Source organism: Tigriopus californicus, chromosome 7, assembly GCF_007210705.1.
Source record: "Tigriopus californicus strain San Diego chromosome 7, Tcal_SD_v2.1, whole genome shotgun sequence".
Classification (NCBI taxonomy): Eukaryota; Metazoa; Arthropoda; class Copepoda; order Harpacticoida; family Harpacticidae; genus Tigriopus; species Tigriopus californicus.
Window position 1 is genome coordinate 14,484,551 of NC_081446.1, and position 20,568 is coordinate 14,505,118.

The window sequence follows — 20,568 nt, forward strand, 5'->3', positions numbered from 1 at the left end:
AACACCCGACATGCTCTATTTTCCAACATAATAATGGCTCTTGTATTTCTCTTACCAGAGCTTGTTGAAGGACTAAAAACGCCAGAGCTTATGAGAGACATTTGAAACTTTGAAAGCTATTCTTGGTTCAGCAACTTATCTTGTTATGACAACAGTAGTCAAATTTGAGGTTAAAATGTTGCCATCGTTGTTCACATCCAACTAGCTGAGTATTACTCCCTTTTTTCTGAAGATCGTGTACTTTTTGAGAACAGAAATTGGTTGCTAATATGAATAGTGAAGAGATAGGTTTACCAAACGGTTTTGAAAAGTGTAAATTTTCGTACAAATAGCTCTAATCAATAAACCTTAGACATGACCCTATTTGAACCCCCAGCAATCTCTGTCGTTTTGGCAACCCAAGAGTTTCGTTGTGTTATTGTTGTTGGTACGTTGTCTTCAAGTTTTGTTGGAGCGTTAGATTGTCCGGGGCAAAAAGAAAACTTTGGTTGAAACTGTCCAAGTTTTGGGCATTGATTATGGCTCGTATGATATTGCCTTAAGTCTCTCGCGTTCCAAACTTTGTTGTCCGTTGTCGGTCTTGAAGTCGTTATAGTAGCTTTGTTCGAAGATCATTTGGAGAGTCACTCACTTATTAAATGATCCACTTATTCCAAAGGAAATAACTTGGATAGGCTTTGGTTCCAATATCCCTTGGCAATTGTTACCGGGGAAGAGGGGGCCTGAATTTGTCAAAAGACATGAAAGTGAGATGGTGTTGTTGTTTCAAAATTCTCTCTGTGCCAATTTCCTTGCCTCGGTCGGTGATTGTTCCGAACTGTATTGGGATATTGGGAAAGCATAACAAACACAGCTACAGCACACTTGCTATTCCTTATATTGGATTGCCCGAAACGTACAATTCGCATCGGGGGAGAACCAAAGATCTGGGACATCTTCAACCTTTACATACACCAGGGTTCCACTCCGCTCTCTGTGCATTGCACAGAGTGAGCTCCCTAGGGAGAGCAATCGAACCCAAGAATGAATGAAAGAGGGAACAACACCGTTGGGCTCGGGTGGTAGGTCTTGTTGTTTGATATTGGAATTCTCTGACTCTTGTCGAGCCCTTTGGCGCCCCAAATGGGCTCAAAATGATGCCTAGACATGGAACACTCTACTCATGGACTTTGGTGTAACTCAGTTCCAGAACAGACGCCACAATGTGTGAATGCACAAGTTTTGAAGGCCAAGCCATTGGATTATTGGTTCAAGTTTGGAACGGAAAGTCGAGTGAATAAACTTTGTAGGGACATTTCAAAATCCCCCAGTCATCCCCAAATAATACACTACTACATGAACTTTCATCCACTCTCATTCAAACCAATCCGTGAAGTGGAACAAACCCAAGAGGGCGGCGAGGATGAGGAGGAACCTACTCAGTTACACTTGATTCTCTCCCCTCACAAAACCAATACCAATATGTAAGCGGTTGCCCATTATTTGTTGTGACCGAAGACCCTAATTTTGTCTGTAAATCTTGGAGATTTTTGAAGCCAGGATCTTTAAGACGAAACTGTAACAAGTGATGATTCTGATCGTATACGGAGTTCACTCACAATTGATGATATTTCGATTTGCACAATATTCAACAGGAGATCACACTCATGAAAGAACACAAAGTTCAAATTCTGAATGACAAATGTTGGCCAAAAATATTCCCATCTATCTCGTGAAGCAATTCATCTCACATGATCTTGAAACGTACAACTTCAAAACCGTAACCAAGATCGATGAGTCGCGCCCATGTCAAATTTCACCATCAGCCACGAAGGCTCCTTTCACTCCTTTTTTATCAGTGAAAGGTGGACCGGAGCTGAACAAGGCGGGACGTTGTTAGGGAATGGAAGAGAAGGGGGATAAAGAATGAGCGCGAAGCTCGGAAACGGATCATTTACTGACCATTTGCCCTCGATGAATGGGTCAAGAATTACAACACCACTACCACCACCACCACGCAACTTCGAGTCGCCGTCGTAGCCGTGGCATTGGAACATGGCAAGTGGAAGTAGGAGTTTCTTTGAAAGAGCGCTGAGAGGATCAAGGAATGTGGGACGAATGAGATGAACTGCTCAGTTGACCTATGGGGATCTTGGCTTCGAGAATTTACCTCCATCAAGGCTTATTCTTCTTTTTCTTCCATATCAATGTACTGACGAACAACCAGATCTGTTGATGCATCGACCAGTGACCACAAAATATTCTTCCTTTAGAGGCTCTTTCATATAATGAAAGGTCTGAAGTAAATATGAAGTATTAAATGACCTCTCTTGATCCTTGCTCTCGTACCAATCTCACTTTGCAAAAGCGTGTTGTTTGAGAAAGTCAGACGACTTCGAGTGGGGAATAAAGGGATTTCCGGTTGAGTGAGTGCATAAACAAAATGGCAAAACCACCACATCAGGAGGTCATTAAGAGGTCTCATGTTCCCCCTTTGGGCCAGACTAATTGTTCCACCCACAATGAGCTATGAAGTGTAGCTATATTTCTCGCCGGGGAGCCCACCTAAGAACTCAGTTCCACATGTATGGCCGTCACTCAGAGTTGATCACCATTAATGATGAGATCCTTAACCACACTGTTCCGTTTCCCAAGCCGTTCTTGTTGGTCGATGTGGTGGTTGGACCCGAAAGGGTCTGGCTCTAAGTCCCTTTGGCCTATTGAACAAAGGAGGTAGAGAACAGCGGGATCTCAATCATTAAGGTGTGCGAGTGTATGTCCAAGATGTTCCCTCTCCATTAGGTAGATCATCAAATATCCATCGGACGACAGATCTAACGTGTAAGTGGGGAGTTTTAAATGATTTTTAAATCACCATTTTGGACCAGTTTCCTCTCGTTCTCTCTACTCATGAACATGTTTGTCGTATGGCTGTTGACTGAGGAAAGAGAAAAAAGCACAAAGAAACGGCCGGAACTCAAACATTTGTGCAACCACCAAGTACAGTAACTGCCCACACACGAACTTGAGGTAATAGACAAACCTAAAACAAATCCCCTGTGCATCAAATTGTATGTACATAGGACAGGTTTTCTCAAGAAGGAAGTGCACTTAAGAGCATGTAATCTGGGCCAAGTTGGGGAACAGTGTAAGTTAAACTCTTCTCTTTGGTCTTGTTGTGCCTACGAGCTAGCGATAGTTGTTCCTTCTCTACCTCTTAGTAGGTAAATCTTGGTTGTCTTTTTGTGTTGGTTCGGGTGCTTGAGAACATTTCCCTTAACTTGTTGGAGTGTTCTTCATCCATTTCCTACTCTTCAGTTGCTTTGCGAATTCTCTGGAGAAATATACTTCTAGTACCTCTCTCATTGAGACCCAGAACCCTGGAACAAAGACCTTCTGCGTGGGTGAACTCGATTTGTCCTTGTCGAGCCAATCGAAGGTTGGAGGGGACAAAGCCTGGAAATTTAAAGGATTTCAAGATTCAATGAAGCGCACAGGTCGAAAAAGGAGCAAGCTAAAATTTGCTCCACCACTCCCAAGAGATATCACTTTCAAGAGCGTCTTAGCTCAGTGAAGGGAGATGTTTGCTGTCAAGCAGAAGTCCCATGGACCAACCAGGGAAAAGAGGCTGCCCGACGTCCTCGTGCTTCTCCATTTCTCTGAACAAGTAATCAAACTTTTCCCTTTCCGCCTGGTTGTTGTTGTTGTTGTTGTTGTTGTTGTTCTTGTTCTCACGGACAAGAAGAAGTGGCCTTCGTCAAACTTCAAGTACTCGACCCTCTGACAGTATTGGAGAATGACAAATTCAAAGTGAAGTTCCCAGTTGCCCTCCCGTTTGGAACATAAAATCATAATCAGCGATAACTATTGCTGCTCTGTTTGGAGCCTTGGAACTCCCTTTAAAAAAACTTATTTTACGCTATTCCAAGACACCTGTCGGTCTCTATTGAAACTGACTTTTAAAACGCTGCGCTCTTTAGAGCCTCGAATCCGCTTGGCATGAGCCGCTTTTGCTAATATTCTGCGTTGGCTTAACAGAAATAAACATCCTTCCAAGAGCATGATGAATAAAGGTGTTTTTCCGTTGTTAATAAAACTCATGTGCATCTTTTGTTTTTGGATGAATCCGACTTGAGTACTGTGAGATGTACTAGAATATTGAGATATATTACTTTGAAGCTCTTACCAATCATCCATTCTTTTAGCAACGTTTGCTGAAAAAGTACTACTGCAATTCCTTTTTCCAGAATCAAACCTGAATGTTTAAAAGGAGATGTAGAATAATCATGAATCCAGGAAATTTAATCATTCCCTTAAAGATCAATTTAAAGGTACATTTAAAATATAAGGTAAAAAACACCTTCATGTTTATCTGATCTCCATCCGATCGTGACTCAAGGGTTTTAGTTCATCATTTTCTAGAGCCAATATCGTTAAAAAGTGCTTGCTAATGTCGTGCTTGAGCCAAGCCCACCTTTATTGATCGTACAATTTAGTGTCGACAAAAATGAAGTTCTATGTAATCTTTCTAATTGTATAATAGCACAAAAGCCCACCACTCTAATATTTTGCTTTTTTCCTCAATTGGAAATAGCGACTTTGGACACTTTGCAATTTCCAAGTGCTCAAACAAAATTGAAATAATGACCTCGTTAAAGGTACAAAACGCAATGCTTCAATCACGCTATCTGAAGAAAATCCACAAATTGATATCGCCCCCCCCCTCCTTGAATTGAACTCGTCTGTTTCCGAAGAGCGTTATTTCATTTCAAATGTCAAAAGTTTCGCCGTCAAAGGAGCTCATCACTGATGTCGTTTTCCATCAATTTCCAGGGGCCTTTGATGCCAATATGTATTCCAATATGATTCCCCTCTCGCCCATGGATGACCCGGATTCCATCCCCATGTCCAATCCGGGCACTCCTCATGTGACAGCCACCGCAGGCGCCAATATCACATTGGCTTGTCCGGGAGTGAGTCCCACGTCCTACATCTACCTGGTGGAATGGAAATGTGTGGGATGTCGGTGCCAAGACTGTCCCAATCCTCATGGCGAGGGTCTTCGTATTCTGAGGTAAACTCGTCTTGGTCGGCTAGGCATTCATGCGGATTTCTTTGACTTGCTTGAATGACAAATGACCTCCTGTTCCAGGTACAATGACAAACTTATGAGGTGGGACAATGAGGACGAAAGGAGGAACTTGGACATGGACCGGTCGGGATTGAAATTTGAGCCTGTCACTTCCGCTGACTCGGGAACATACATGTGCTTGATTAACAATCGCCGAGAACCAGATTCACCGATAGTTTTGATCGTGCAAGGTAAGGCCAAGCAATTAAGCATATTTGTGCTCTCCTTGCCGTCATTTCTGATAGATACTCGCATTATTTATACATTCCATTTAGAAACCGCTCTTGGTAAAATCAACTAAATAGTCGACCCATCCTCTCATTTATGATTTGGCATGGCTTAAAATGGGAGTGACCAACTTATTATAATTGAAGAGTCAAACTTATCTTAAAATATGAATTTTCTATGAAGGGTGTATGAGACAACAGTTTCTTTTCTTTATGGTCCGTTTTGAATGCCTGGCTTGATTCTAGATGCATTTCATGATGTCACTGGTAAGATTTTACTCAGAGATTTAGCAATTAGTATGAAAATCTGCAAATTGTAAATACGTGAGAAATGAAATGACACAGCCAAGATTTTTTGTTAACCCCTAAGCCTTGCGGTGTTGTGACCTTTAAAGTCAAGAATACAGAATACAGATGTAAGGCAAGCTAAAGAAAAAACACATTTATGTTTCTTGTGATTAAATCCGAAACCTTTCATGAAATTTCATCCCTCACTCAGTTCCAACATCAACGTCCTTATCAAGTAGCAGATCCTAGCACACCGAGCCTTCTTGAGCTTAACAGAGGGCTTTGCGTTCGGTCCCACCGTTGTCTTTTCAAGTTTCTCAAGAGCCATTCCTGCGTCAAAGGTCAGCTCCAATGAAAGAGAATTTATGGCACCCAAGGGCCAAACGACCGAATCGCTTTCTGTCATGTTCTGCATTCTGGCAATTAGTGGTTAATCGTAAACGCCGTTTTCAAAATGACTTGTCATTCATTTCCCTATCACATTTGGTCCATTCCGTTCCCAGGACTGCTGTCATTCTCTTACTCGAGATCCCATTGTATTATATTGCGTTGTTGGTGGGATGGAGTGCCTACATGGAACAAATGCGCTGTTATTTCCTCATGACACGAGTGGCAAATCACGCCAAGATGATGTAATCTAGCCTATCATTTACCTTTAATGTCCACGTGCCTCAGGGAAATGCTTGCAACTTGAAATTGGCAAGTCTAAAGGGAACCGTTGGACTTTGTGGCTTCCAAGTTGTAACTGAATTGGGCTCTAACTAAGTGAGTAGGGGAAATGTGCTCTAGTTTCAATGTGGTTATTCGACAATGGTTCAAGTGCTGATTTGACGAAGGTTACGTATGAGGACTAAGGACGCATAAAACTAATGCCGTAAATGTTGAATGTACAGGCTCCAATTACGTGTTAAGATAGACACGAATTCGAGTGGATTCATCGTTCAACTTATAGACGTCTTGAAGAGTATTGAACTTATTGAGTTCTCATCAATTAAGTGCATGAAGTCTATTTTGTACTAACCACCAATGTCCAATTTGAAATCCATCAAAACGCTTTTTTTTACATTTCTTAGATAAGGTAAATTGTAGTCTAGTACAATATTTTTTATGGAGTCCGGAAGAATAAACACGAAAACGGTTTCCGCTATTTTGTGAAAGTGCCATTTCCAGTTAAGAATTTTTAATTATGAACGTTAATTTTTCCAAATGTCAATGATCCTTCTCCTTAAACATGTTGGTTCTTCGACATGCTTTCCAGTCAACAACTGTTTTCCCAACCCATAGCAAATCTAATATCAAAGTAATCACGAATAATTGCTGAAACTTTACGCTATATATTGTTATTATTATTATTATTATTATTATTATTATTATTATTATTATTATTATTATTATTATTATTATTATTATTATTATTATTATTATTATTATTTATTCATCATCATTATCATACTTATGTGGTTACAATTTTACATGAAAGAATGAATTTGCAATTCAATGATTCTTAACAGACAAAGCCCAACATTTTTGGACAGGTGCTTCTTTTGATCATACGAGTATGTTAGCGAGGAACACACATCAAAAGAGAAAATGAGCCTGTAATTTGGTCATTGAATGCGGGAAAAATACCGTTTGAAATACAAACTAAGCCCCCCAAAATTGGCTAGAACACAATGATGCAGGCATCCAGGTTTTTATATGAAATTGAATCATTTTCAGGCTTTGCAATCAACGAAGATTCCAATATTTTCCAATCATGTTTTGTGGATAACGCCATCTTTGTTCTAATTTCAGATGTCCCTGATCCACCTCCAAGTCGTCCTTTGGTGGTTCGGTTGGATTCTAGGAGTGTGGACTTGTCTTGGGCTCCTCCAAGGAGGAACCACCACCATCACGTTATATCATACAAGATATTTATCAAGTAAGTATTCGACCCTCAAATAGAACTCGAAATGAAAGTGAGCATTTCATTTGAAAAAGAGGCTATGTTTTTCAACTTTGAAACCGCCAGACTTTTTCCCTCTCACTTAGTGGCCGACAATCCAAACCTTTTTGGTATACCAAGGAAAAAAGGGAAACTTTCCGCTTGAGAAAAATAAAACTTTTTCATTGACTTTTCCACCCTTGAGTGGGCAAAGCCATCCTTCAGCCTTGGCCACAATTTTCTGGGGCGGATTCCGCTCTCGCCCCCTCAATTTACCGATAGGGACCATTGCTCAAGGTGTCAGGCGTGTTAACCACTCAAATGGCTTTCCAACCATCAAATCAATGGGTTCAAAATACCGCGTCCAAAACAGCCTTCATCACAGCCTTTCCCGAATCTCCAGATCCAATCACTCGGTACGTTACTGAACTCCCGTTCATTGATCGTACTCATTGTGATCATGTATGAGAATGGAGTTGTGCGGCTCCAATTGCCTGAATGGTAAATGGGATGGGCCTCTAGAGGCATTTCTACTACAATTGGCAATTGGTATCCAATGATGAAGTGAGTCTGGTTTTCATTCGTGTTCCTCTGGCCGTCGCCTCAGCCTTGCTTCACACCCTGAAATATCGAAAACACATTCAATCCAATGCCAAACGGCGCCAAAGAAAGAGCGCAGTCTACGTTTGAATGATCACTAATTGGACAATCAACTTGGGTTGGACCCCATTTTCAAGCTTAATTCCCCATTAGAACCTGAATAGTACGGTCGTATGCCCATACCCAGATCGCTCTACGAAACTGACAGGAAGAATGATTGCAATTTGATTTCATTTCCATTTTTTTTGTGCTGGCTGCGGCGTGGCAGCCTTTCATCCAGGTCGAGTTGACCATTTACTTTCTAACAAGTTTATTGTCAGGGCCTTGATCACATAATGTCTCCTTGAAAGTTTACGAAGAAAAGTTCCCAAAAAGGCACCTCTTTATTCTTCCGCCCTTGCCTTGCCAAGGCGGGCTTGTTGACTGGTTGGCTGGTTGGCTCTCTTGACTGTTTTCATTGTTCATTGTTCCTTGGTCGATTCTTGGAAAGAGGTGAAAGAGAGGGGGGAAGAAAAACTTCCGCTGTCGAGTGCTCGTCGTTGGGTTTGGCCTCAGTCAAGTTGTGATTGGAATTGTCGGCCTGGGATGGTTGGCTGACTGGCTGGCAGACTGGCTTGTTAGTTGTCTGGGGCCGTCCTTTCCATGGCACAGCCCTTCGCTTGAGTTTCGTTGAGTGCGGGATGGTACTACTCGTAGTGATACGACAGGATTCACAACAGTGGCCTCGCATGTCGATACCTATCCTCGAACGAATCCTTCTATCTCTTCCTCTCTCTCTCTCTCTCTCTCATTTCTGACTCCTAGAATAGATAGAGCCGATAGTTTGAGAAACTCAGTCTACTTCGGTGTCGGGCCATTCAATCCTGAGTTCCATGTTCCTTTCTTTCGACGGTGTTTCCGTGTTCTCTCACTTTAACTTGATCCAATTTTGGCTTGCCAGCCAATTACAGGAGGTCACTTTGAGATTGTCGTCCCACTTTAGGATGATCAGCCATCGAACTTTGAGAGTGGACGTGAATTATTCATACGAGCCGATCTATGCCGGTACATACCCCTTGACTTTTGACAATGGAATATGTATGCTTTTTCTTACCTTTTTCGAACTGGAAAGCAGATATGCGTGTTGTTTCATCATCCTAATGTCCAAGAGATTAGGCATTCTCCAGCCAAGAAAAGAAGCCATCGTTTGCTTTTTGGCTATTGCTCACACTTGAGCAGCGTCATTAGCAGTATTCACTAACATTCTCGTCGTTTTGACGCTACTATTTTTTCTCATTCTCTCCTTAAAAAACATTCAACGCCTAACTAGAATCTCACCTCTCTCCCGCCCCAAATAACCAAAGTTCACGTGTATTCCCGATCGAGCTTAAGCTTTGTCCCGAATTTGGGTTGTTGTGATCAAGGTTCCAAGATTTAGATTCTCCCTAGTACTTAACCTACTTTCCAAAGGGTACCAATCTGCCCAAAGACTCTGCTACAGTCTCCTGTACGTGCAGTAGGTATATATACAGAGTATTTGCACCTACTGTACCGGGTGGGCGTGAATACACGTCCGAAAAGTGAGATGTCTATTATGACATCTTTCGTTCATATACGTAAAGCACTCCTCTTCCAAAACAGAAATGGTTAGGTACATGCATGAAGAGGAGAAATGTGCACTAGAATTCGAGCTCGAGTTCGCGGCCACCCGGTATGCTCGTAGCCAGGGCAAATTCTTTGATGGAAGGGGGTTATAACATGGAATAAATGGATGGACGACAGATCGAGTCGAAGAAGGCACAAGGATCGAGTGAGGGTAGGAGGGTACATCCATCCATCCATTCAACCTCCCCCTTCTCTCCTCTCCTCATCAATCGCAATAAGTGGTTTGGCTTTTTCTGCTTTGATGGAACCATTCACTTGCGAACAGTGCGCACCTAACTAAACCAGTTGGCAAAAAAGCACACAAATATTTTCATAACACCTTGACGTCACTACGACAGTGCTCATATTCTTGGCAAGTGCAATGATACTTTGTGCTCACTCAATATGAACAATTGGCATCGCCTCGTCGCTTTGACAGTAAACCGATTTTCAAAACCACTTGCCACGCACGTTTTGACTCGTGTCAAACGGTTGGATTTGCCATTGGTGGAGCGCTACATGGTATATGATGTTGCAAAACCATGTTCATCTTCCTTTTCCTGGCTCCTTGGCTCCTTGGCTCCCTCCTATTGGGCTCCCTTGTGGCTTAAAGGGCTCAAAGTGCATCTTGACAAACTTGACAGATTGTTCTTGGGTGGAAAAACCCGGGCTGATCGAACTCTTGGCCATCTCTCATTTTCGAGGTTTTAAGTGAACACCTTGACTAGAAATTATGATAGTGACTTGACAGGTTGACTTTTTATCAATACAACGTGGGTGATAATGAAATGGGCTCCCGTCGGCAGATTAGAACACTGTCGCTTCATTAGTTTTATGTGCTATTTGGAACGACTAAAAGCGACGGGGAGCTGTCAACGATTAAGTTTTGGCCTTTACTTTGGAAAGTTGAAGGTCGGCGATTTAGTCATATGCCAAGCCTGGGCAAACACTCCATGAAATCCTAAACATCAAGCAAGACTGTGACAAGAACAGCCTACGTATTTCATTAAAGTAATGTGGTGAAGCTAATCTAGTTTCTTACTTCCAAGAAAGCTTGACATTTGTTGAGTTATAAGAAAGATATACATTTCATTCATGCCAAATTTGATGTGTTTTCTCACAGTTTCCTTGCGATGTAAGTAAGTTTTGTTGGAGCTATGGTCTAATCTAAAAGGACAAAGCGAATAATCTTTATTAAGTTTGATCGTTCCGCCTTGACGTGGGTTCTTTTCTGGACCAAGATCGTTCACTGAATTGTGTTCTGGATTTCTTTCCTGCATTGCTCGCAAAGAGCAATCCATGTTTCTTGGCCTCCGAATGGCATTGATTGTGTTGTATGCATACAAATAGCACACAATAAAGAACAGTTTTTCCCCGGTCACTTTCGGGCATGACAATCACATCCTACCAAGATGGTGGCCATGATGCTCTACAATTGGATTGTTGGAACGAACGGTCTGTAGGGTCGTTACTAGGACGTACTGTGCCATGCAGAAGGTCTCCAAGGCCGTTAGATTAACAACTCTTAGGACCTTGAGCAGGAAAAGATCCCAGCTACATTAATGCATTCTCGTTAACTCCAAAGCACGGAATAAGTGACTTGGATTCAAAACAAAAGATGAAAAATTCTTCGTTAACGAGAATAGCAGTCTTTCGGAACAGAGGACCCACTGTTGTTGAGGTTGTGAATGTTGTTATTGTTGCTGATGACGATGATGAAAGAGATATTGGAGACCCTGAGAGTCATCAGATTTTATCTCTGATGAGCCAAACCTTTTTGAAGGCTCGGCAAGACATACTTTTATCCTTGAATCGAGACTTTCCACGAAAACTCGATCCTACTGCAGTCGCGATGAAAGAAGAAACACTTTTTGGAATTATCGCTTGGATTCCTTTTCACCATTGAAGATGTCTGGCAGAGGATGGATGGCAGATGCTGAGAATCCATGTTCCCACACATGAAGTATACCACTACTGTACAAGAAACCAGGTCCATCTAGAACTGGGTAACCATTTCCCGTTTGGCACTCTAACTCAAAGAGACCAACAATGACTTGGACCACTTGGAATTGCTGAAACCAGTGGGTGATGATGTGCCAAAGAGGGATCTCTTGCCTGCTCTTTCTCTCCCTGTCCAATCTCTTTTGGAATCTAAAGTAAAAACACGCAATCACTTCTAACACAAAAAGTGGTTTGTTCCCATATCATTATCATCATCATCCATCTTCTGGGCATCGCCGCCCATCCAAGATTGGCAGACAAATGGTGGAGTCGGTTTTTTTTGGCAAACCGGCGAAAAGAGACTTTGAGTTCTGACCTTGCTGACTTTCTCTCTTCAGTATTCTACAGAGATGAATGTTGTTAGCCGTAGTCCAAAATTCGATTCCCCACGGAATCGCTATTCTTAAAAAAAAGAAGCTCGCAGGCGATCATGACAGACCAATCAGTTTCTTATAATCATGCGCATTAAACCCCGCTTGGGCTTCTCATCATGGTTGTCGAGGCCAAGTCCAAATTATCTGACGTGTAATTTGAGTTGACGGTCCTTCAGCTTCTGGTGTAAGATATAATTAATGTCAATACCAAGTCTATCATTAGCACGTGTTGAAAACTCTTTGGTTTTTTTTATTCTCAATTATCCATCGACTTGAAATGTGGATTCCAACCAACGTCATAGTCAGTGAATTTACATCAATTTTTTCAGGGAAGGCGAGACTGGATCTTGGGATCGAACTGTGGAGACAAGTTCCAATCTTACTCGATTCCATATCAAGGACCTTCAGCCCTTCACCACCTACATGTTTCGGGTGTCGGCAAAAAACCTGCTCGGCTACTCCAAACCCAGCAAAGAGAGCTACCCAACCATGACACACCGAGAAAGTAAGATATCAAATGACAATCGCCTTTATTTCAGAGCTCCCTGAATGACGAGAATGTTCATTGGTCTGCGGACTAGATCCAAACCCTGAGTGCAGTATTGATTGGCGTACCAACTTTTTTAATCATTTAAATGTACTATTGCCACAATGATAAGGAAGCGTATGACTTTTCATCATTAACCGGGGCTACTAGTGAATTATAGCAGCCCCCCCCCGCTTTCCCATCCAAGTACACATACACTCACTACATACAAAGAATAAGAGGAAATGTCCTTTATTGCCACAATGATAAGGAAGCGTATGACTTTTCATCATTAACCGGGGCTACTAGTGAATTATAGAAGCCCCCCCCCGCTTTCCCATCCAAGTACACATACACTCACTACATACAAAGAATAAGAGGAAATGTCCTTTCTTCCCATGAATAAATAACTTCATTTCCGGTTTTGGAACTGCATATACAAACATGAATGGATCAAAAAAGGTCAGGAATTTTCTTCCGTGGCAATCGCGTTCTTGTAGAAGGAAGGGGTCTGTGCAATAAATGTGACCACTTCATTATGCAACCTGTAACTGAATGGATGACTGGCGTTTTGAGGTCAATTCGTCGCTGGCATGGCTTGTGTTCCCTGCACACATGTTCCATTTGTCGGGCAGATATTAATGGAGCTTGAACCACTTGCATTTTCACCGAAACGCAGGGCCCTACTCAGTTGATCAAATTCCCTTCAAGGTCCTTGTCATCCTGGCACCTTGAGCACGAAATTAACCACAGTACATTTTAGTAGCAGGAGTGTCGGTATACTGTTGCTCCTATTATGCAAAATGAAGTGCATGTGAAAGTGGGTTCTGAAAGTTGGAGGGGTTGGTTTTGGCTGCAAAGGCATCACACATTAAATATGCCTCTCCTTGAAGATGACAAGCATCTTCGTATGTACGAGGTGTAATTACTGTCAAGGAAAGTCGTTTGGAGAGCATTTCATTTCAAGCGTTTTGAGCGCCAAAATGGAAACTCGGTGGTTCATTTTGAATCACCGATTTTGGTCCAATTTTCACAATTCTTTCGATCGAGTGGCTGGAGCCGGTCCCATTTTGAGAGATGGTGTATTTGTGCTGAATTAGCATATTTGTCAGTTTAAAATGATTGAGAGCAAACAATTCCAATTCCGGGGATTCACTCTGCCGTCTCCTCCAACGATGACGACCCACATTTTCCTCTGCGATGGAACACCTAGAAACTCGAAACCAGAATGGTTCCAAAGATTGGAGCGGAGATGAATATGTGTTCTCCCTTGAAAAGGGGTTAATACTAAGACTTTGGGAAGCCTCGTTGGTGATGGTGAAATATGTCTGGCGGATCCTTGCTCCCTTGCTCGGTGCCATTCAACAGAAGAGTAGCGAAAAGATCCCTGAGAAAAACACATCCAATTCATGCTACACCAACGAGCAGTAAAGCTTTCAAGGCAAGGAGACCTTCACCAGGATTGTTTGTACGTACGTACTACTACTAGTACTATTACTAGGACAACGACGAGCACGACGAGCACAACGAGGGTCGAGAGTGGTCCAATTCGCATACAAACGACCCTACTTAAGGTTGCTCAGCGAAAAGCGACCGTTTATTTTCATAAGTCGGAGACAACTAGGCAATTTGGTTATTGACAAAATAAGACATGTTTTCGCGAGTCCTTTGCCGATAAAAAAGCTCCTACTCACGAGAAGCTCAAAATCTCGGATCTTGAAGTTGTTCCATATTTTGATGGGAATTCTTGAGTCAAGGTGGCCCTTCTTGAGGAAATTGGTGACACCTTTCCAAGGCCTAATAGTCCTTTTCTGGCAGTTCCATTGACCGGAAAAAGAAGGAGAACAAAGACTGCCATTGCCTTTGCAACATTAATGGAGTCAATATTGGTGGTGTGTCCTCCTAGGAGCATAAGAGAGCAAAAGTGAGAGAGAACCAGAGAAGAAACTCGATTTTGATCACGGGGTTTGATTGCCAATTTGGCCACAAAACAACCAACATCGAAAGGCACACAGGCCATTATTGGATTTCGACCAAAATGGCAAGGAAGCACACAAACAAATTGCATATTCAAATCAGGAACCGCAGCAAAGCCGCCCGTTCTCCAATTGACCCCTTGAAATCTCGACCTTAACTGCAATTTTGGTGTCAGCCTTTGGGAAGCCAACCACACAGTGAACACCTCTAATCATTTTCAACGTGCTCCTCAATTATTCGTGGGTTGAAGTCTGGACCAATCTTGCCCAATTTCTCGAAAAATTTCAAGCTATCTACAATTTTAGAGCATTATCGAATGGCTCATATTCATGTTATTACCTTTTCAGAACCAAGTGGATCACCCACTTTCTTGCGGGACAAAATTAGCACAAGCTCGACTAGCTTGAGCATCGTGTGGCAACCCCCACCCAAACAGACGTTGAACGGGGAGTTCTTGGGCTATGAGATGACCTATCGGCCCAAGAATGAGCGGCGATCTACCAAATTGACGATCAACGAAGACATCTTGAGAATTCAGGTGAGTGTTAAGAGGATCCATTTGTTGTGAAAACCCCGCCAACCGTGCGGACCTTGGCTCATGGTGTTCCTTATTTTGGAACGAGTTCCAGCGGTTGGACGCTTCATTCCCAGAATGGTCTCTCATTAGGAACGAATGAGGTTGTGTCTTTGTTGGCAGGAAATCGAGTATACGGTACCGTTATACCCAAAGGCTGGACCGCGAAATAGCTAGGGACTAAGTGCAACCTTTAGTTAATGGGCCCTAGAGAAATCGAGGAAACGATGGACTCCTTTCTTCTTCGCTGTTCCCTCAGCTCCTCTCAGGTGTTGAAGGTTGCTCTTGAGCTAAGTTTAAGCTCTGCTGTTTTGCGTTCTGGGAATCTCCCGTTCAAAACAAAAACAAAAGAGTCCACTTTTCATTGCTGTCACTTGGACCTCTCTTTTTTGGTAAATAATAGCCTCATGTTCCAAGACGGATACTTGGAGTGTCTTGTGTCACCTGAAAGACATTTAAAGAAACTTGTCATTGTTGGATCATTGTCACAAACACTCGTTTCCTGAAATAAAAGGAGCAAAACAAATTTCTACCCTTGACAGTTCTCATCACCAAATAGCAATTAACGTGGGGAAAAATGCACACGCCATGAGTGTTTCTTGATTAAATCATCGATCGGCCATGCCCCGTTGCTTTGACGCCCCCATACAAAATGGCTTCAAAATCAAGTTAGCGATCTTTGACGGGCAAAAAGGCAAAAAAAGCGAAACGAGCTGGGACTGCTCCGAGGCAATGCTCCACGATTGTCATACGGTCCACGTCAATACCGGCGGTGTTGCGCTCCAAGAGTTGCGTGCTACCCACTCCGCCAAGGGACCTTTGTGGGTGTCCCACTTCGCTCACCCACTACCTCGCACCATTTCCGAGTCCTTCAGTAACACAAGGTGATGCTTTCTCGGGACTCGGAATGTCAGCGCTTAATTTTATGACTCCCTCGGGTTCGATTCATATGGACGACTCCTCTTCTCATTTCGCGGATTACCTTTGGGGAATCCAGGATAGATAACCCCCACTTTGGTCCGACCACTGACGAAATGCATTCTTAATAGAGAGCAGCTCATTGACTTTGGGAACGGCAAAGTTGGCTGATTGTGGAGGAAGTAAGGAACCATGGAAGGATGAATGGATGGTAGGATGGCCTTCAACCATTGGCAATTAATTCTTAATCCAGCTCAAGTTTGATCAAAATATTTCAACAGTGGACTGTGCCACTAAATTGGAGGCTAGAGGACAGAATCGAATTGAAGATGGTGGTCGATCTCTCCATTGGAAGACTGAGAAAAGAGCGGAAGTGCGGCGGACTGAAGACAGTCGTCAGGGTTCAAGAAGCAGGAAACAAGACGATCCACACTTGAACTCTTAGTGTCTTGAGGAGACGAGTGAGTGCAAGCCCAAGGAACATCCAGGGCGAGACCGAGCGAGAGCGAGTTCCTTGATGGGAGCCAATCAAGAGGGGTTTGGCTTGGACAAACGGAAATGGAACGCTTTGAAATCGACAATTCAACATGGTCTACCCTCGGGCTGAGAATGGAAAAGATCTGGAAACTCAATGGTCAGTTCCGATGGATTGGCCTCTTCGAGTCCTTATTTTCTTCCCCGCTTTGGAGCCATTTAATTATTCAGAGAGCCATTCATTCCTTGGACCTGTCGTGTCCTTAAACGTTTTCAATATTTAAACATGTTCAAGTTCCTGACCTTTCCGGAAATCGGGGAGACCTACGCATCTTTGCCTTCTTTCAAAGGACCATCGAGATGTTCAATTAGAATGAACGCATAGCAATACAATCAAGGGCTGAAGAGAAAGACACGTGGAAAACAATGGCAAGTCTCCCGTCAGTGAATCTTTCTTCAAACATGTGAAATCCCCCTTTCACGTTCGTTCCTCCCTCTTTTCAATTTCGCTCTTTTTTCTATCCTCTGATTTGTTCAAAAGGCCATACTTTTGAAGATGAGATGGGTTGTTGATGATGATGAGGGTGTCGCCATTTGAAAGCTTTTTCTGACACGGAATTCCCCCTCGAAAAATTGAGGAAAACGTCGCTTGAACACATCAACCAAAAATCTCGGGTCGCACCTTTTTCCTAATTGTTCTGCGAGGAGCATTCAGCCCAAAGTTGAGTTGCTGTCATCATCATGATGGCGTTGTGGCGATTCCATGCTCTCATTCGTGCATATACTCTGGACTGTGATAAAAATACGAGCTCTAAAATTAAACCAGTCGGCTAACAGCTCATGGAGATGGTATACCATGCGTCTGTCCTATTACGTTTTCATGATTTTACGCTCATTTAAGACGACAATTGGGATATCCAGCTCTTATTGTTTGCAAATGGTTTCAGTTAAGATATTTTTAAGGTTTGTGGGCTTTTTTTTATTGGTGGGTGCTAGGGTCTGATTCTGATGGGCAAGCAGTGTTGCGTTTGTTTCAGATTGTTTCTCTGTCTCTGAGTGGGGCAATTGTCTAAAAGCTTTGCAGTACAAAAAAAAACACAATTTTGGAGACTAATTTTAACAGCTATGATTTTGTTAAACAAGCTTTTCACTGAGCTCAAGAAACCACAGCTTGTTAAGCAACTAAATAGTCCATAGTATTAGAACTGCCCAAAAGTATTGGATAAAAGTTTCTATGTTTGAAAAACGTCCAAAAACCGTTAATTTAATAACCAGAAAAGCTCAAGCTGTTGATTAGTGATTCGTGTTCCTTAATTCAATAATGGCAATCAAGCACGTTTCTAAAGACCCTATTACATACTGTGAGTCTGGTGAAATTAGCCCCCCAAAATATTGAATTATTGATTGCCTTTTTATGATTTCCAATTCATATCAATCTTGGAATCTGAAGACTTTGCTTTATGTGTCATGAATATGATATTTGACTTTTCATAAATCTTCAAGGTTGGTTGTTCGCACCTGAACGAGACAAAATGCGCTGTTCAACGCGCAAGAAAGGGAAAATTACATTTTGTAAGACCCTATATTTTTAATTATGTCAACAATTTTGAAAAAGAGACTAACTAATCTCAATTCTGACTGTAGACTAGATAGGAGCAATGATGACTATACATGCCCAATACCCTTACAAATTCATTGAGATCTGAAACATGCTCAAAAGGAATATTGGAACATATGATTCTTTGAAGATTCAGGTTTGAATGCACCTCGTTGTTTTGATGCATACCTTCAAATAAAATGAACATGGCCAAAAAAGCCCTATCATCATTTGTCCACTAAAGTCTCGAGGTTGCAAAGGCATGGTTTGAAAAAAAAACACAAGCCAACCGGGACGCCAATTTCAAACAATGTCCCATGCAACATCTTCACATTTTTGTTCAGGCTCGTCGTTGACTTGGTTAGTCTCCAAACAACTCCATCTTGAAAATTTGTTCAAGAAGCACTGGAAAACAGTTAAGGGTGGAGCTCCTCGCTCGTTTCGCCCTGTCTCCAAGTTCAAGCGGGCTCATCCGAATCGAGCATTTTACGGTCGTTGATTTTGAATATGCATTTGGTTTTGGATCAAGCTGGGGAACGACGAGGGGCTCCGTCAACCAAGGCAAGGAGATAGCTTCGAATAGATCTCGGCGGCTGGCTGTTTGGTTGGTTGGTTGGTTGGTTGGTTGGTATGTCGGCTTTCTCGTGTTCAATGGCTTCAGCCTGACTGAAATGGTGGGTGGCCATGGTGGTGGTGATGGTGAATGGTTGTTGCCTCAGCAGATGAAAGGAACAAGTCCATTAATACTTCTCTCGGCTTCAAAAAAGCAAATGTTGGAGCGAAGCGATTGCCAAAAAAGGGGGGATGGATCCGCATTTCTCAAATCAAGAGGAACCTGTCCATTGATGGGAATTAGGGTCAGCTTGAAATGGGATGATATGAAGGCAGACAGGTTGAGGGAACGAGTCGAGGAATGGAGAACCGTTTGAAGGGGATGAAAGAGGCGAATTAAATTTAAATCCTTTTTGTTCATTCAATCTGTTTTTATCTGGACCACAGAATGAAAGGGTTGGTTGAACACCGGCGAGCCTCCCATGCCAAATGGGCTTTTTCACTTTCATGTACTATCACGTATATGGTTGAAATCCTCCACTTTGGAATAAGAGGGGGATTATTGAAATCTCGCGCTCGTACTTTTTGATCCGGCGATCTATGAATGCCATCTACAATTTATTCGATTGAACTTGCCAGGCAAAACCAGCGAGTGGTTTTTAACATATTCTGAAGAAGTTTTGAGCACCCAAGGTCTACGTAAATGTTCCCAGTGGCAAGCTTATGAATACTTTTTGGTAGATGAGAGTGCCATGACGATGCCTTTTGTGTCAATAAGCACATTAGTTATGATTAAGTGTCAGGTAAACGTGGCAAAAGGAAACATATTTTTGGGACCACACCTTCACACCATCCATTTATCCTAAAAAGTATCACTTTTTTTTATTTCACAGAACTACACCATCGGAAATCTGCAGAAGCACACCACTTACGTCATATCTTTGTCGGTGAAAAATCTGAAAGGTGTCGGACCCAACGCAACCATTGAACTTCGCACTGAAGATGGAGGTAAGAAGGGTTCATGTCATCTTTTGTTGTCATAGTCGAAGTGAGAGCTCTTCTGAGTTTGGTAGTGCTTAGCCGTCGGCGTTTGTTGACAAATAAATCGTGAGATTTGTTAATATTGGACAGACACTTCCGGGTCCTTTCGAGGTTTTTTTCTTCTTCTTTTGAGTGTCTGGACAGACGCAGTTTTTCTTGAAAAAGTTCCCGACCAACGTTTTCGAGCCATTCGGTGTGGCTTTTAAGCATACGTTGACCTTTGCAAAAGGAAAACGAAGGGTTTTCTTCGAGCTTGGCCATCTAAAGAACATCAGCCAAATGCGTATGTTCATTTGAACTTGTAAGCGCGAGAGATGGCATTTCAATCAAGTCAAAACTTTGTGAGAAATCTATTTAAGCGTATTCTACAATGCATGTGTATACGAGCGCCCTTTAACTATCATTTTTCCGCCAAAGCAAGCAAAACAATTGAGCATTGCACTTTTTATTGAGCTTTTGTACTCTAAAAGTGAAAATCGAACTTCTTTGAATAGAAGTTAGATAAACCAATATGGATGGCCTGACAGTTATTCATTGCTCGAATGAACCAAAAATGGTTTGAAAAGGCGAAAACAAGTAGTATTAAGTCAAATGTGAACCTATGTGTTAGCGCAAATCCAAATCAACAAAATATTCAAGGGATACATCCACTTGTCGATCAAACACTATATTCATATTAAGATACATTGGAAAAATAAGACCCTGTTTAGAATTTCCCAAGGATTTAATTTCCTCTTGTGGTTGAAAAAAGACTGCAGAAAA

General features: G+C 42.3%; 1 protein-coding gene across 1 annotated transcript in view; it reads left to right on the forward strand.

Annotated features, from left to right (window-relative positions):
• LOC131883659 (tyrosine-protein phosphatase 99A-like) overlaps nucleotides 1-20,568 on the forward strand; it is a 48,246-nt gene that overhangs the window by 15,199 nt on the left and 12,479 nt on the right. The window contains exons 2-7 of the mRNA XM_059231173.1: nucleotides 4,813-5,053; nucleotides 5,132-5,301; nucleotides 7,420-7,546; nucleotides 12,477-12,652; nucleotides 14,998-15,188; nucleotides 19,659-19,773. Of these exons, the coding sequence (XP_059087156.1) occupies nucleotides 4,813-5,053; nucleotides 5,132-5,301; nucleotides 7,420-7,546; nucleotides 12,477-12,652; nucleotides 14,998-15,188; nucleotides 19,659-19,773 (1,020 nt within the window). The remainder of the gene's footprint in view (nucleotides 1-4,812; nucleotides 5,054-5,131; nucleotides 5,302-7,419; nucleotides 7,547-12,476; nucleotides 12,653-14,997; nucleotides 15,189-19,658; nucleotides 19,774-20,568) is intronic.